Raw genomic sequence first — 14,383 nt, 5'->3', positions numbered from 1 at the left:
AGGCAGATTCTTAACCACTGCGCCACCAGGGAAGCCCCTGATGTTTCCTTTTATATTGATAAATTATGCCTCTGGTGAACCTGTCTAATCTGACTTTAAATAGGACACTGACTTTCAGAGACATAGGTAAAATCCAAGATTTAAAAATTTTGTAATTTGATGTAATTCAGACTTAGAGAAAATTGCAAACAATACAGACCGGTATCTGTAATAGAGCTTATTTCAAGAAGGTCCTCTGATTGCCACCTGCCCCTTTTAAGTTGTGTAATAAACAGCTTAAAATGTGACTAGCCTCAATAAAGAATACAGATTCAGGAAATTTCTACATGTATTTTTTAAACACTTGGGAGAAGACAAACATGTTATTTTTCTATAACATGTAAGATTAACGTGGCAGTACAAATCTAATAATATTAGATACCGTTAGTATATACATTGTTCTTTTCCATTTCATTGGCTAATAAGACTAAGTACGGATATCCTGTCTATTTGTATTCTGTATACTTTCTGTAGTAGAGCCTTTACTGAGTACTTTATTATACAGTTTTTTTTGTTTGTTTTTTTGTTTTTTGTGGTACGCGGGCCTCTCACTGTTGTGGCCTCTCCTGTTGCGGAGCACAGGCTCCGGACACGCAGGCTCAGCAGCCATGGCTCACGGGCCCAGCGGCTCCGCGGCATGTGGGATCTTCTCAGACCGGGACACGAACCCGTGTCCCCTGCATCGGCAGGCGGACTCTCAACCACTGTGCCACCAGGGAAGCCCTATTATACAGTTTTTGTATATACTTTTTTTTTTAATTGAAGTAGAATTGACCTACAACACTATGTTAGTTCCAGGTGCGCAACATAGTGATTTGTTATTTCTATACATTACCAAATGATCACCGTGGTAAATCTAGTTATACCTGTCACCAAAGTTACTACAGTATTAACTGTACTCCCCATGCTGTACCTTTATCCCCGTGACCGCTTTGTAGCTGGTAGCTTGTACCTCTTCATCTCTCACCTTTTTCACTCAGACCCCCACTCCCACCCCACACAACCACCACCTTGTTCTCTGTGAGTCTCTTTCTGTTCTGTAAGGTGTTGATTGTTTTTTAGCTTCCACGTATAAGTAAAATCATATGGTATTTGTGTTTCTCTGTCTGACTCATTTCACTTAGCATAATACCCTCTACATTCATCTGTGTTGTCACAGCGGGCAAGATTTCATTCTTTTTTATGACTTATATTCCACTGTATATATGTACCATGTCTTTATCCATTCGTCTATCATTGGACCCTTAGGTTGCTTCCATATCTTGACTGTTGTGATTAATGTTACAATGAAAATAAGGGGGCATATATCTTTTCAAATTAGTGGTTTTGTTTTTTTTGGAAAAATACCCAGAAGTAGAATTGCTGGATCGTATGGGGTTTCTATTTTTAATTTTTTGAGGACCCTTCATGTTGTTTTCTATAGTGGCTTCACCAACTTACTTTTCCACCAGCAATATACGAGGATTCCCTTTTCTCCACATCCTCACCAACACTTGTTACTTGTTGTCTTTTTGATAATAGCCGTTCTGACAGGTGTGCAGTGGTTTTGATTGGCGTTTCCCTGATGCCCGGTGATGTTGAGCATCTTTTCATGTGTCCATTGGCCATCTGTATGTCTTCTCTGAAAAAATGTCTGTTCAGGTCCTCTGCCTGCTCCTCCCTTATTTTGAGGGCGTGGTCATGTGACATTTGTACTGTGGTGTTGGATCTTTCATTTATTTTTTCATTACCTTTTTTTTTAGTTTTATTGGTGGTGGGAGGTTTATCCTCTTCCTCTTGATACCTCACCCCAGGCAATACCCAAAGATAGGCTTTCTGGGTGTTTTCCCTGAGCTACTCATCCTTTTGTGTCTGAGTGTTGCTGACCAGACCTCAGGGTGTTTGGAGAAGCTGGCTCCCTGGCACTTTGCCGCTGACTCTCCCCGTGTGGCACCCCGGAGGTTTACCCTGGTTGTGTTCTCTCCCTTAGCATACACTCACGGGACACAGCGGCAAAGTGCTGTCTGCCAAGTTCCTGCTGGACAACGCGCGTATTGTTTCTGGAAGTCACGACCGGACCCTCAAACTCTGGGATCTACGCAGCAAAGTCTGTGAGGAAATTCAGTCTCTCTGTGTCTATGAACGATTAGATATTAACCTCAGAGGTGTTTGTTTCCACATTAAAGCCTGCATTTAGTGTGACAAACTTTGAAAGTCCAATCTCATGTTGAGTGGCGCTGATGTAGTGACTGTTTTTCAAGTTTGAAGCTTCATTTAAATAAGTAGTTCTGATTACTTAGGGTGAGAGTGCAGCAATGTTATGTGCACAGCCGCAGAGGGGCCTCTGCTTGATTATTCATGTTCGGTGTTCTTTCAGGCATAAAGACGGTATTTGCGGGATCCAGCTGCAACGATATTGTCTGCACAGAACAGTGTGTGATGAGTGGACATTTTGACAAGAAAATTCGTTTCTGGGACATCCGGTAAAACACTCAGGAGCTTGGTGGGGGGGCAGGTGGGAGGGTCTGTATGTGGCAGAACTGTGATGGTGTCTTGTGTGGGGGTTGTGTTTTTAAAATCCCTGGAAATGGCAGAAATGAGCTCCAGTCCACATGATCTTCCCAGTTTGATATTCTTTACCCTGAAGTAGACGGTCACACTCAGCAGTCACCTCTGAGCATGCCCTGTGTACTTACAAACAGATGAACAACTAAGTTGTTAGGTGGTTTCAAGCGTAATCGAGAAGACAGACGCACAAGTCTGCAGGGTGTGTTGAAGTAGGGCCAGGAGCCCTTGTCCAAGGATGTTAGGGACCATCTCTCAAGATGAGTCTTGAGAAGTGAGTAGGCTTCACGTTGCAGAAGAGCCACTGAGGGACATTCCAGGCCAGAGCAGGGCAGTCTGTCAGGGCAAGTCAGGCGAGGGCAGATGAGACTCATAGGTTGGGTTGGGACCAGATTGCTGCAGGCTTTGGGCGCCATTGGTAGATGCCTTGATCTCATAAGCCGTTGGGTGTTTAGGAAAGGATTGCTTCATGAGAGTACGGTAGATGACATTGGTGGCAGTTTTTTGTTGTTTTTTTTTTTTTCCTGATACGTGGGCCTCTCACTGTTGTGGCCTCTCCCATTGCAGAGCACAGGCTCCGGACACGCAGGCTCAGCAGCCATGGCTCACGGGCCCAGCCGCTCCGCGGCATGTGGAATCTTCCTGGACCAGGGCACGAACCCGTGTCCCCTGCATCGGCAGGCGGATTCTCAACCACTGGGCCACCAGGGAAGCCCTGGTGGCAGTTTTAAAGGGTGTACTGGGAGCGGGAAATGAGTAAAGCATTGAGGATCTGAACTCAAGGCAGTGGAGGGGGGATTTGGACGGGGTTTGTTACAAGTTGGATGTGGAGGGTGAGGAAGGAGAGAAGTAAAGCAAGATGCAGAATAAATGGCAGATTTAGGAAGAGGATGCAGTGAACATGTTCAGAAAAGGACATAAATTTGAGGTTTCTGATAGACGTTTGGAAAAACAGAAGCTTTGAGAGGTTGGCTGGGAGAAGAAATGAGACGTCCTCACAGGAGGACTTTGAAGACATGAGAGTGGATTAGTCAGAGCCCACCTGTGAAGCAACAGGGAGCTGCCCAAGGAGGGGGGAGTGGCAGAAAGGGGAGGAAAGCTGGAGTCCTGTTGATGGGCCAAGGTGGGGGCAGTAGAAGGGACAGGCGTCCTGTTAGGATGAGGACAGTTGGTTAGGAGGTAGGTGATTGGTGATTAGTTTCAGGTGTACTGGTTGGCAGACATTTGAACCGGGAGCAAGGAATTTTAGAGCTAAGCTGGATGTTAGAAGGCTCCTCCTGGTCTCCCCCCTAATTTGATAGATGAAGACCCCAAGTCCCAGGGAGGTGGAGCGGCAACAGTAAGATAAACTCACTTACTTGGTTATGGTTTGAGGTGGGAAATCATTTCATCGAAAGTTTACAACAGAATGAATGAGTCCAGAAGGGTCTGCAGCTCCGTTGGCTGTATCACCAACAGGGCCCAGCCCAGGACTGCTGAGCACAGACCTGGGTGTGGACTGCGGCCCAGAGGAAAGCTGGGAGAAGAAAAGGAAGGAGAAGGGGTTGCCAGGGTGCCCCAGTTCCAAATCTGGAGTCACCAGGATGAGTTGGAGGGTCCCCGAGCTTTATTTTGTATGACAGGAAGCCTGGAGAGTCCACACATTTGTCCATATAAGTCAGCCCGGACCTGCTAAAGCGGTTTACGTCCCTTTGGATAAGTTGAAATGATAAAATTGAAGTAATACTAATTAAATAGTAGCCCTGCTTAGTTCATGCTGATCAGAAGCTCTGATTGGCAGTTACTGTATCATTTCAGAAACAGGCAAGGAAATTAATCCTTATCAGTTTTAGAGTTCTAGTACTCACAACTACTGATAGAATCGATTGATGGGAAGATAATAAAAGCCAGGGCTGAGATGATTTGTGTGGGGTCAGGAGCACTTTCACCATCCTTAAAGAGTATTGCATTCTAGTTCAGTTGCCTTTTCTCCTTCCTCCTTTTCTCCGTGGCATGCCATCCTGGTTGAAATGGGGACGTTCTGACCTTTCTGTGTTAGGTTTTCTCAGACTTTACATCTTTTTCGTAGATCAGAGAGTATTGTCCAAGAGATGGAGCTCTTGGGAAAGATTACTGCCCTGGACTTAAACCCAGAAAGAACTGAACTCCTCAGCTGCTCCCGAGATGACCTGCTAAAAATTATTGACCTACGAATAAATGCTGTCAGACAGACATTCAGGTAACTGAAGACACTCTGGTTGGGTTTCATTTGAGTCTTGCTGATTTTTCGGAGGGTTGTGAGAAGGCCAGAAGCCTGACTTGCCCTCACATCCCAAGTTTGCATGGACTCGGGAGGTAACGGTGCCCTGTGGTCTGTTTCAGTGCGCCGGGCTTCAAGTGCGGCTCCGACTGGACGAGAGTTGTGTTCAGGTTAGTGGTGATGCTCCTCCCGTCCCACCCCGTGCCCCCAGCGTGGTTCGCCTCAAAGGTTAGAGCAGAGGCATCTTCCCACTGGGGAAGTGAGCTACATCTGTACAGTGCCTCCACATGCGCAGGTGTCCAGGAACGAAGCTGCACGTTAAGTCCTAGAGGTCACTGTCACTGTTTCCTTCCTTTCTAAAATGTCCCTTCTGTGATTGCATGAAAATGTGTCCCAATTCAAAAGCTAATAATGGCTAGTTGGTTTGTTCTGGGTATATCAGGTTCCCCTCTCTTTACTCATTTACACAAGAACTCTTCGAGAGCTTTTTGGGAAGGGTGGTGTCCCCCGGAACAGAGCAGAATAGGCTCTCTGGAGAGGGGGTGGTTTCCCTTTCCTGTTCTCCCTTCCACGCATGGCTATTCTCCCAAATACATTGCCATGGTCAGTGCCAGTATCGTGGAGAAGCTTCTCTGCAGTCGATGCTTCCTTCCTTTTCTGCTTTCACTGAACCATATAACGAGGCAGTCCATCAACTGAAAGAAACCCTTCACCATTTGGGGGTTGACTTTGACCTCCCTACGTGCTATGTTTGAGTCTGAGAGATGCTTAGGGACTTGTGGCCCCAAGAAGTAATGCAGCGGCACCATTTTTCATTAGCTGGTGAGGCCAGATGATAGGGTGAAGCGTCTTTGGCCAAAGCAGTTGTGAAGAGCATCTTCTGGTTTCTGGGTACATGGGAGTGGTCACGTGTTTGACTCGTAAGTGAAGAGTAAGCATGACTTCCTGGGGAGGGGCCCGGGAAGACGCTGAGTTGGGGGTGGGTGGTGGACGCCGTTTCTTGTCTTATGTGTCCTGCAGCCCTGACGGCAGTTACGTGGCAGCGGGCTCGGCCGAGGGCTCTCTCTACATCTGGAGCGTGCTCTCCGGGAAAGTGGAGAAGGTCCTTTCCAAGCATCACAGGTAAGATGTCAGCCCCTCTGAGGTGGGGAGCAGGCCTGGGACTTCATCCCGGGGGTCATGTCCTCTTCGGGCGTGGACCCGAGTCGACCCCACGAGGGCAGTGTCCACTCACGCGCTCTACTGTGAGCCAGGTTAGTGGAGAGAAGCTGGGGCCCTTCTCCCCGGACAGCAGACAGCAGCGTCCTGCTCATTTACATTTCAGACCGGTCCAGCTAGAGCAGTTAGGGTACGGCCACTGGAGAGGGTTAGAGCCCCACGTTGTGTCTCGTCGTGTGGCGCCTCCTGGCTTCCTCCCGCCCCTTCACCGCTCTCCTCCCTCTCTGGCTCCCCCCTCCCCCTTCTAAGCCCCTTTCCTCAGGAAATCGACTGCTTGTAAACACCGATTTTCACGTGCTTTTCACTTTCATCCAGGCCCCTTTTCCTCTCGGCTTTGTCGTGTCCCCCAAGCCCAGCTGCTCTTAGAACCCAGGCCCAGGGCCCTCCGGGACCGCCCCTCACCGCCCTCACAGTGGTGATGCTTCCCCGCTCCTCAGCCAGTCGCCCTGAGGTGCTCGTCAGAGGCTCTTTGCTTAACTCAGAGCTACTCCCTTAGGGTAGACTTGATAAGGCCTGACTCCTTTCATTCCAAACTACCTCCTAGAATCAAGGCAGGGTTCCTCCAAGTTCTTTCGCTCTCTAAGCGCCTGTGTGCGTGGGAGCCACGCCAACGAGTAAAACGGGCGCTGGGACAAGCCTGACGCCCTGATGGTGAGGGAGCCCTGCGCTCGGCCCACAAACGTCTCACCCATGTTCCGACCTCTCCCTTTGAAGCTCAGCGATCAACGCCGTGGCCTGGTCACCTGCCGGCTCCCACGTCGTCAGCGTGGACAAAGGAAGCAAAGCTGTGCTGTGGTCAGAGTACTGAGGGCACCTCGTCAGGAGAGAGTGGATCAGAAGCTGGAGGGGCACGCGGGCCCCACGGCTCTGTCCTGGCAGGTGGCGCCTGGGCTGTGGCTTTGACCTCCAGAGAAGAGCTCGAGCCGTGGGGCGCAGTAGCCTGCCTTTGAGCAGGGCTCCCGAGGGTCGTGGCTGAGGTCCCGTGGCCTGAAAGAGTAACACTGAGAACAACCTGACGCTGCGGTCGCTCAGCAGAGGTTCGGGTTCTTGCCTTGATTCAAGTGGGAAACACTACTGGCTCTGATCTTGCATACCTCAGCGGGGGGGAGCGCAGGCACCTGCTGGCTTCTTCCCTGGGCGGCGGTGCCGCAGACGCCCCCTGCACCAGGTGTTGCTTCTCCCCCTGTGCTTTCTCCCATCCTTCCAAAGTCGGTTCTGGCCTGATGAATGTCCTGTCACCTTGGGGTCATTTTCCCAGGGAACTTGCTTTAATCATGGATTCACAGAAACCCAGATGGGATTACCCCTGCCCTCAGGTAGCCCACAGGGATGGTGGGACTGTGGTCCCCCCTGCCGGTCTGTGTCTTTATCATGAGGCTCTTCCTCTGATCTCACCTGATCACTGTTGGAATTTCCTTAGGTCTCCTAAACTGTTCTTAGAAAGCAACTGTCCTTCAAAACTCCTTCCTCCCTCCCCCCCACCCCCCAGTTCTACATATCTATCTCTTGGTCAAGAAATAAATCTCAATTTGGTTTAAAAAAAACAAAAAACTGGCGGTGGGTAGGAGAAGAAGTGCATGACCCTTGTAGCAGAGAAGCGGGTGAGCTGCGGGAATAAAGACTGTATTCCCGGGTCATCTGTAGCTTCTCAGAAGGTGGGCCGCCCCCTTCTTCCCGGCTCTGCTGGGGTTACAGTTGCTGCTGGTGTGGGATTGGAGGCCTCCAGTGTATTACCCTGGAGCCAGTAGTTCCGGGTCGCTGCCCCTTTGCCAAGCCTATGTGCAATACCCCCTCGGTGCTTTAGTGCAGGAAGCCCATTCCAGGAAGCATGGGAATGCCGTCTTTCGATTTCGGGACTTGCGAGTAAGGCCGGGAAGAAACTGGCCTATGCGTTTTTTTTTTTTAAACATTTATCTTTACCATCTTACTGGTTTATAAAATTCTAGTTCCTTGAGTGACTGAAACACCAATATTTTTATCACTTACTCATTCGCACTTTAATTTTCTTCCTCCCAGACTTGTTCTCTGGACATCTGTGGGAGCGAGGGCTAGAGCAGGGCGAGCACGGGCTGCGCGCTCCCTCTGATGGTGTTGGCGGCTCCGTTCTCCCCTTTCCCCTGCCCTCTCCTCCCCTTTGCAGTTTGCTGTTCAGAGAACTCGTGCTGCGGGGAGTTGAAATTCACAGGCCAGGGCATGTCTTTTATTTATTTAATTATGTTGCCCAACAGAACTTGATTGTAAATAAAAAAGAAATCTGTTATGTACTTTTCACACTCCATGCCTCTTGGTAGTTATTTTATTCTTCTTTATCCTTAAGGGCAAAAAGCTGTGTTTTTGTTTTTTTTTTTCATTTGTTTTCCTGGTATTCATTCATTTGTAAGTGATGGTTAATACTGTCCCCGTGCCTTTCCTTATTGTTCATCATTTAAGCCCAAGGTATTACTGTCTGTAAACATCAGCGTTCCAGTTTCACGTCATTTGCAAATCTTAACTGAAAGCAGAAAAGGGTCTCTTCGGAATTTCGGCAGCTATGCGGTCTGCTCCACGCTGCAGCAGTACGAGCTTCCGGTCCCTGCGCTGCAGACTTTGTTCACAGGATTGATAGTGAACTGTATGTGTCTTCCAGCCTCCAAGCCTCTTCTTTGCTGAAGGGGCATGAATTTCCTCATTGAAGAGTGATTTATTCGTAGCAGCTCAGATATCTAGCAAGCGGCCGTGTGCCATAACAAATTAGGGTCTCCCTGATATATCCCACCCCCACCCCCAAGGACCCCTGTCCAGCCCATTACCAGACAGTAGCCCAGCAACTTGAGTCAGGATTCCATCATGATCTGGAATCCCAGAGGCAGCCAGCAATCTCCAAAAAGCGGAAGGTGGGGATCCTGTTGCAGTCACCTTCAAGGAGGTAAGTCTCATTCTTCAAAAAGGCTGAAAGTAAACGTCGTAGCCTCAGATTATCCTGTTTTTTTTTTTGTTTGTTTGTTTTTTGTTTTGACCTTGGAGGGAAACACAACTGCTCTCTGCTCTTAACAATGATGTTTCAGTTTGAGATCCATCCATACTGTAAAGCTCTCTTCAGGTCACCAGACTGCCAAGGCTGGGTTACAGGTGTGGCTTCCATTGGGTGGAACATGCTTGCAGCCAGCTCATGGTCTTCATTCTCTTTTTCTCAGATCATCTGGGACCCTCCTCCAGTGCTGCTGGTTTCATTGGTCAGGGTGGGAAGTGGGCATGGGGGTTTTTAATTTCCCAGATGAATCCTGACTGGTTAGAGATAGCGTGCTCCCCTGCAAGTGTTGTGGGCTTTGATCCAGACATTAGCATATCTCGGGCTGAGAATTAAAAACTTTTAAAATTTATATTCTCGGGCTTCCCTGGTGGCGCAGTGGTTGAGAGTCCGCCTGCCGATGCAGGGGACACGGGTTCATGCCCCGGTCCGGGAGAATCCCACATGCCGCGGAGCGGCTGGGCCCGTGAGCCATGGCCGCTGGGCCTGCGCCTCCGGAGCCTGTGCTCTGCAACGGGAGAGGCCACAACAGTGAGAGGCCTGCGTACCGCAAAAAAAAAAAAAAAAAAAAAAATTATATTCCCTAGGTTGTTTCCCAAAATAGTGTGATATATCAAGTTCTGTGCCTTATTATAGCACATACTGTGCACACATTCACTTTTACCTTTATCTTGTGAAGCCCCAATGCATCTTTCATATCACAGCACACAGGATATTTTGTGGGGACACTGGGGCAAATGGATGAAGCTGCTCTCAGCTGGGAGGGGCCAGCCCAGGCCCCAGGGGCGTGTTTGTTGGGAAATTCCAGGGTTTGGAGTGTACCAAGGTGTGCAGAGCTACTGTGTGTCTTCACATCTATAGCACAACCATGATCAACCGTGATCTTGGGGAATCGGACAATTTGAAATGTAGACCTGAAGCTCAGGCGGTGGCCTGGCTGGAGCACCGGGAGAGAAGGGTGGCAGGGGTGAAACCTCGTGCAAGACTGCTTGCCAGGCTGCAGAAACCACAAATGTTTGTTTTCATGAGATGCCTGGGATAGTAATAAGGAAGCTATGGCGCTCAAATTCTGTCAGATCTGAAGTGTATCCCATTTCACAAATGGGGGGAAGTTTCCCAGCGAAGCAAGAGGCTGTTCTGGAGTCCTGGCCCCCAGGTGGGCATTGGTGCCCGGGGGCATCCACCTCACCTGCTGCCCCATCCAGCCCTCCGTGTGAGCCAGCGGGAAGTGCCTCTTCGGGGGCGAGGATGAGCTGCTGGTGTCTGTATTCCACTGCGTCTTTTGTGTCTTACTGTAAGGCTCATTCTCACTAGAAATCCCAAATTTTCAAGCCAGTCAACTTTGGGGATCTTGAATAAAGTGAAATATATCTGTATCTGCATAGATTGTGTAGAAACACGTAAGATGTGTGGTATGTGCCAGTAAAAGATTGGCCTCTGATCCAGAAGATGATTCTTGCCTCCCTCACCTCAGCAGAGTTGGATCCTCTCACCTCAGGGAGCTCTGGTTTCCATCTGTGCTGCTGAACTCTTCCCTGTGTTCACTCCAGACACTTCTCCCATCCTCTCTGTGCTCCGGCCTTGGTGGGCTCTTCAAACGCTCCCTGCTCTTACTCATCTTGCTGGGGGCCGAGCTGCCCTCTTTTAACCCTGAGTGGCAGGCATGATGGGAACATCCACGTCTCTGGGGGTCCAGAACCCGAGGAGGCGAAGGAAACGCCAGTGTAGCAAGTGTACCTACCTGCCACTCAGTACTATTGCCAGAGTACTTTACAGCAAGGTTCAAGCATGTCATTTTTCCCATGAATCAGCATGCATCCCAACCTAATAAGGACACCATGCCGTAATTACACCTCACAGAATTAACAGTGACTCTCATCCACTATCCAGTCTATATTCAAATTTTCCTGATTGTTTCAATGTTTTTTATGATTGGCTTGTTTATGATTACAACCTCTTAGAACCAGGTGGTTCTAAGAAGTCGTAAGCCAGAAGTCTCGGGATCAGCCATATCCTTGACATCTTGACATTCACGTAGTGCTTGGCACAGAGTGGGTACTCAGTAAAGTTTTTTTTTTTTTTTTTTTTTAAATTTTATTTATTTATTTATTTATTCATTTATTTATGGCTGTGTTGGCTCTTCGTTTCTGTGTGAGGGCTTTCTCTAGTTGCAGCAAGTGGGGGCCACTCCTCATCGCGGTGCATGGGCCTCTCACTATCGCAGCCTCTTGTTGCGGAGCACAGGCTCCAGACGCGCAGGCTCAGTATTTGTGGCTCACGGGGCTAGTTGCTCCGCGGCATGTGGGATCTTCCCAGACCAGGGCTCGAACCCCTGTCCCCTGCATTGGCAGGCAGATTCTCAACCACTGCGCCACCAGGGAAGCCCTCAGTAAAGTTTTTATTTAGGAGAACTGAATCAGCAAAAAAACCAAGTGAATCAGGATCCAGTGAGCTTTTTGCTGCATAACAAACTGCCATAACATGGAATGGTTTAAAACATGTACTATTTCCCCTGATTCTGTGAGCGGGCATAGCCGGCTGGATTTGGGGCAACTGGTAGAGGGTGGCATCACTCGTATCTGACTGTTAATGTGCCATCAGCAAGGGGAACAAGGAGGATGCAACAAGAAAACAAGCGTCTCTGGGACCGCTTGTTGCTCTGCCTGGTCACCTTCGTTACACCCCATTGGCTAGAACAGGTGGCATGCGCAGCCCTGCCTCTGAGGGGGGCTGTGGAGCAGCATGGGGACAGGGAAGGGAATTGCCTTGGCTATTCTGGCAGCTGATGTGCCACGCTGGATTTGGTTGACTTTCCTCATGTAAGCTCTGTGTCCCACTTGGGAATGTAGCCCTGGAGATTGCTATGTGCCAGGCTCTGGGGATTTGGTCCAACCCTAGGACCTGGAGAAGAGAGCAGGGGAATTCAGGCTTTGGGCTTCATTTTTCCAGAGAAATGGACTTCAGAGACAATGGGTAGGTATGCTTGTGAGCCAGGCCCATAGGAAGACAGGCTGTACGCGGTCTAGTTTCTAGATAGAAAGCCGTACATTCCATTGCTCCCTGGAGTACGTGCCCAGGTGCTTCTAAGAGGTCGTAAGCCAGAAGTCTCAAGATCAGTCATATCCTTGACATCTTGACATTCACGTAGTACTTGGCACAAGTCTTTATTTAGTAGAATTGAATCAGCAAAAACAAAGTGAATCGTAACCAGCTAAAAGGAAGAGTAAGAGGGAGAGTAGTTTAAAAAAATAAGAATAAACCACTTAGCAAGGGTAAATATTGTTTCATAGGAGTGTTGTGTATATATGTGTGTATGTACTGGGTCACAATGTAAAAAATGTATTTCTTTTTCTATTTTTTAATGAACTGAGTTGAAATTCAGATAACATAAAATTAATCATTTTAAACTGAACAATGGCATTTAGCACATTCACAGTGTTGTACGAGCACCACCTCTACCTAGTTGCAACAAAAAAGGGTATTTCTTAAACTGGATTAGTGTCCATTTTTTTTCCAAACTTTTGATCGATAGCAGTTGATCTGTCTGTAGAAAAGCGCGGGCCCTCGTCTTGCTCAGCTTGGGCTGCCATAGTGAAATACCGTAGCCTGCATGGGTAAATATCATAGATCTTGCATTTGTTCATGCTATTATTACTTCTTTAATAAACATCATTGAAATTTTTAAAAAAGAACAAAAAAAACGTAGCCTGAGTGGCTTAAACAACAGAAATGTCTCACACTTGCGGAGCCTGGAGTCTGAGCGGCAGGCACTGGTGGGTAGACTTCAATTCATCCTGAGGCCTCACTGCCACTAAGCTGTGTGCTCATGAGACTTATTTATGCACAAGGAGAGTGGAGATCCTGTCAGATCGGGACCACACTGATAACCTCATTCAAAGGCCCCACCTCTAAATACCGTCACACTGGGCGGTAAACGGGCTTCAACACGTGAATCTGAGGGGACAGCGCTGTGTGTAACAAACTTCTCCAGAAAGCTCTGCCTAACTTTGCTCAACTTCAGGTGTAAGCAGCTCAGTTTGTGGTCAACTCCAAGTTCATTACTATCGAAACCCCCTCTAACGTCGGGGCCCACGTGGCAGGACCAGAGGGTGAAGAAGCTCTCACCTCAGAGAGGACGAAGGAACGTCCATCGGGATCCTTTTCAAGGCCTTGTCTGCACACTTGATGCATTTCCCTGACCCTGCAATCCAGGGCAGCTCGTGGGCTCCCCTTCTACAGATGGAGAAAAGCAAATAGCAGTGAGGCCAAGCTAGTTTCTCAAGATTGCAGTGGATTCGTCAGTGAGCGACGGAGCCCAGGACTCCAGTCTGGGGCTCTTTGTACAACTTGCTCCTGCACAGAAACCTGGAGCATTAAGTCCTGTTGTCAGTGTGATGCTTCAAGATGGACATTTGAAATCTGTCTGGGGGTGAGAGGGTTTCAGTGCCCATGAGGCTTGAGCACCTGTGTTCTAATCGTGAAAGACCGACGTGTGGATGAGATTGGATTAATTTGGAGCAACGCAGAGAAGTAGAAGGGAGGCTGATTTCCATCCTCACAAAAAATTTTCTCGCACTTCATGCTATTTCAAAGAAAAGTGGTAGTGATTTCCCTGTCCCTGGAAGCATTCAACAACTTCTGTGGCTATTGCAGAGGAGATCAAAGCAAGGGATGGAGTGTAGACTAAATGTTTTTCAAGGGTCTCTGCCCGTTGGGTTGCATTTATGATTTCAGACATTAGCCAGCCCAGCCCATAACAACAGCCCTCTGTTCTTAAGGCCAATTGACTAAAAGGTACATGTTGAAATGAGGGTGGCTTTTAAAAGCTCTGATTCCCTGGCACTCTGCATAAATACAGTAGCCTCAAACTTGTTAAGTGCTCTCTGCTTCAGTAAAACTAAGGCAAGGTTTTCATTTTGTAGTTGACAGTTAGCAGACTGAACCAGTTTTCCTCATGCATGTGCCCTAATAAGCCCCTAAGATGATAACCTAGCCCCAAAACCCCTAAGCTTCTTAGCTGCATATCCCGACCCCCCACCCCCTCGAGCTGGTGCTGCGTTTGATGTTGGGAAATGAAACACAGGACTCGCAACTGCTTCTCACTGGATGCTGACTCCAGAGAAACAAGTATTGTATAGCCAGTGAGTGGTTCTTAGACTTTGAGAATTAATAGACCAGTAAATTTCTAAAAGAATTGTAGAAAGAAGTGGATAACTTTTTAGTTTGGCCAAGTAAGGATTTTTTTTTTCTAAATTGCCATCTACATTCATCTCTGTAAAAGGAAGGACACTTTGTCCTTAAGCTTAGCGGCTGCATTCTGACATTTATTGATTGTC

At 48.2% G+C, this 14,383-nt stretch overlaps 1 protein-coding gene across 4 annotated transcripts in view; it reads left to right on the top strand.

The window, feature by feature from the left end:
• ATG16L1 (autophagy related 16 like 1) overlaps positions 1-6,848 on the top strand; it is a gene marked incomplete at both ends in the record, with an annotated part of 44,287 nt that extends 37,439 nt beyond the window's left edge. For all 4 annotated transcript variants that reach the window (XM_079709725.1, XM_079709724.1, XM_079709723.1 and 1 more), the window contains 6 exons: positions 2,009-2,129; positions 2,396-2,501; positions 4,652-4,801; positions 4,945-4,992; positions 5,843-5,944; positions 6,755-6,848. In XM_079709725.1, the coding sequence (XP_079565851.1) occupies positions 2,009-2,129; positions 2,396-2,501; positions 4,652-4,801; positions 4,945-4,992; positions 5,843-5,944; positions 6,755-6,848 (621 nt within the window). The remainder of the gene's footprint in view (positions 1-2,008; positions 2,130-2,395; positions 2,502-4,651; positions 4,802-4,944; positions 4,993-5,842; positions 5,945-6,754) is intronic.
• Between the last annotated feature and the right edge of the window lie 7,535 nt (positions 6,849-14,383).

This window comes from Hyperoodon ampullatus (genome assembly GCF_949752795.1).
Source record: "Hyperoodon ampullatus genome assembly, chromosome: 8".
Taxonomy (NCBI): Eukaryota; Metazoa; Chordata; class Mammalia; order Artiodactyla; family Ziphiidae; genus Hyperoodon; species Hyperoodon ampullatus.
This window is presented reverse-complemented; position numbering and strand designations above follow the sequence as displayed.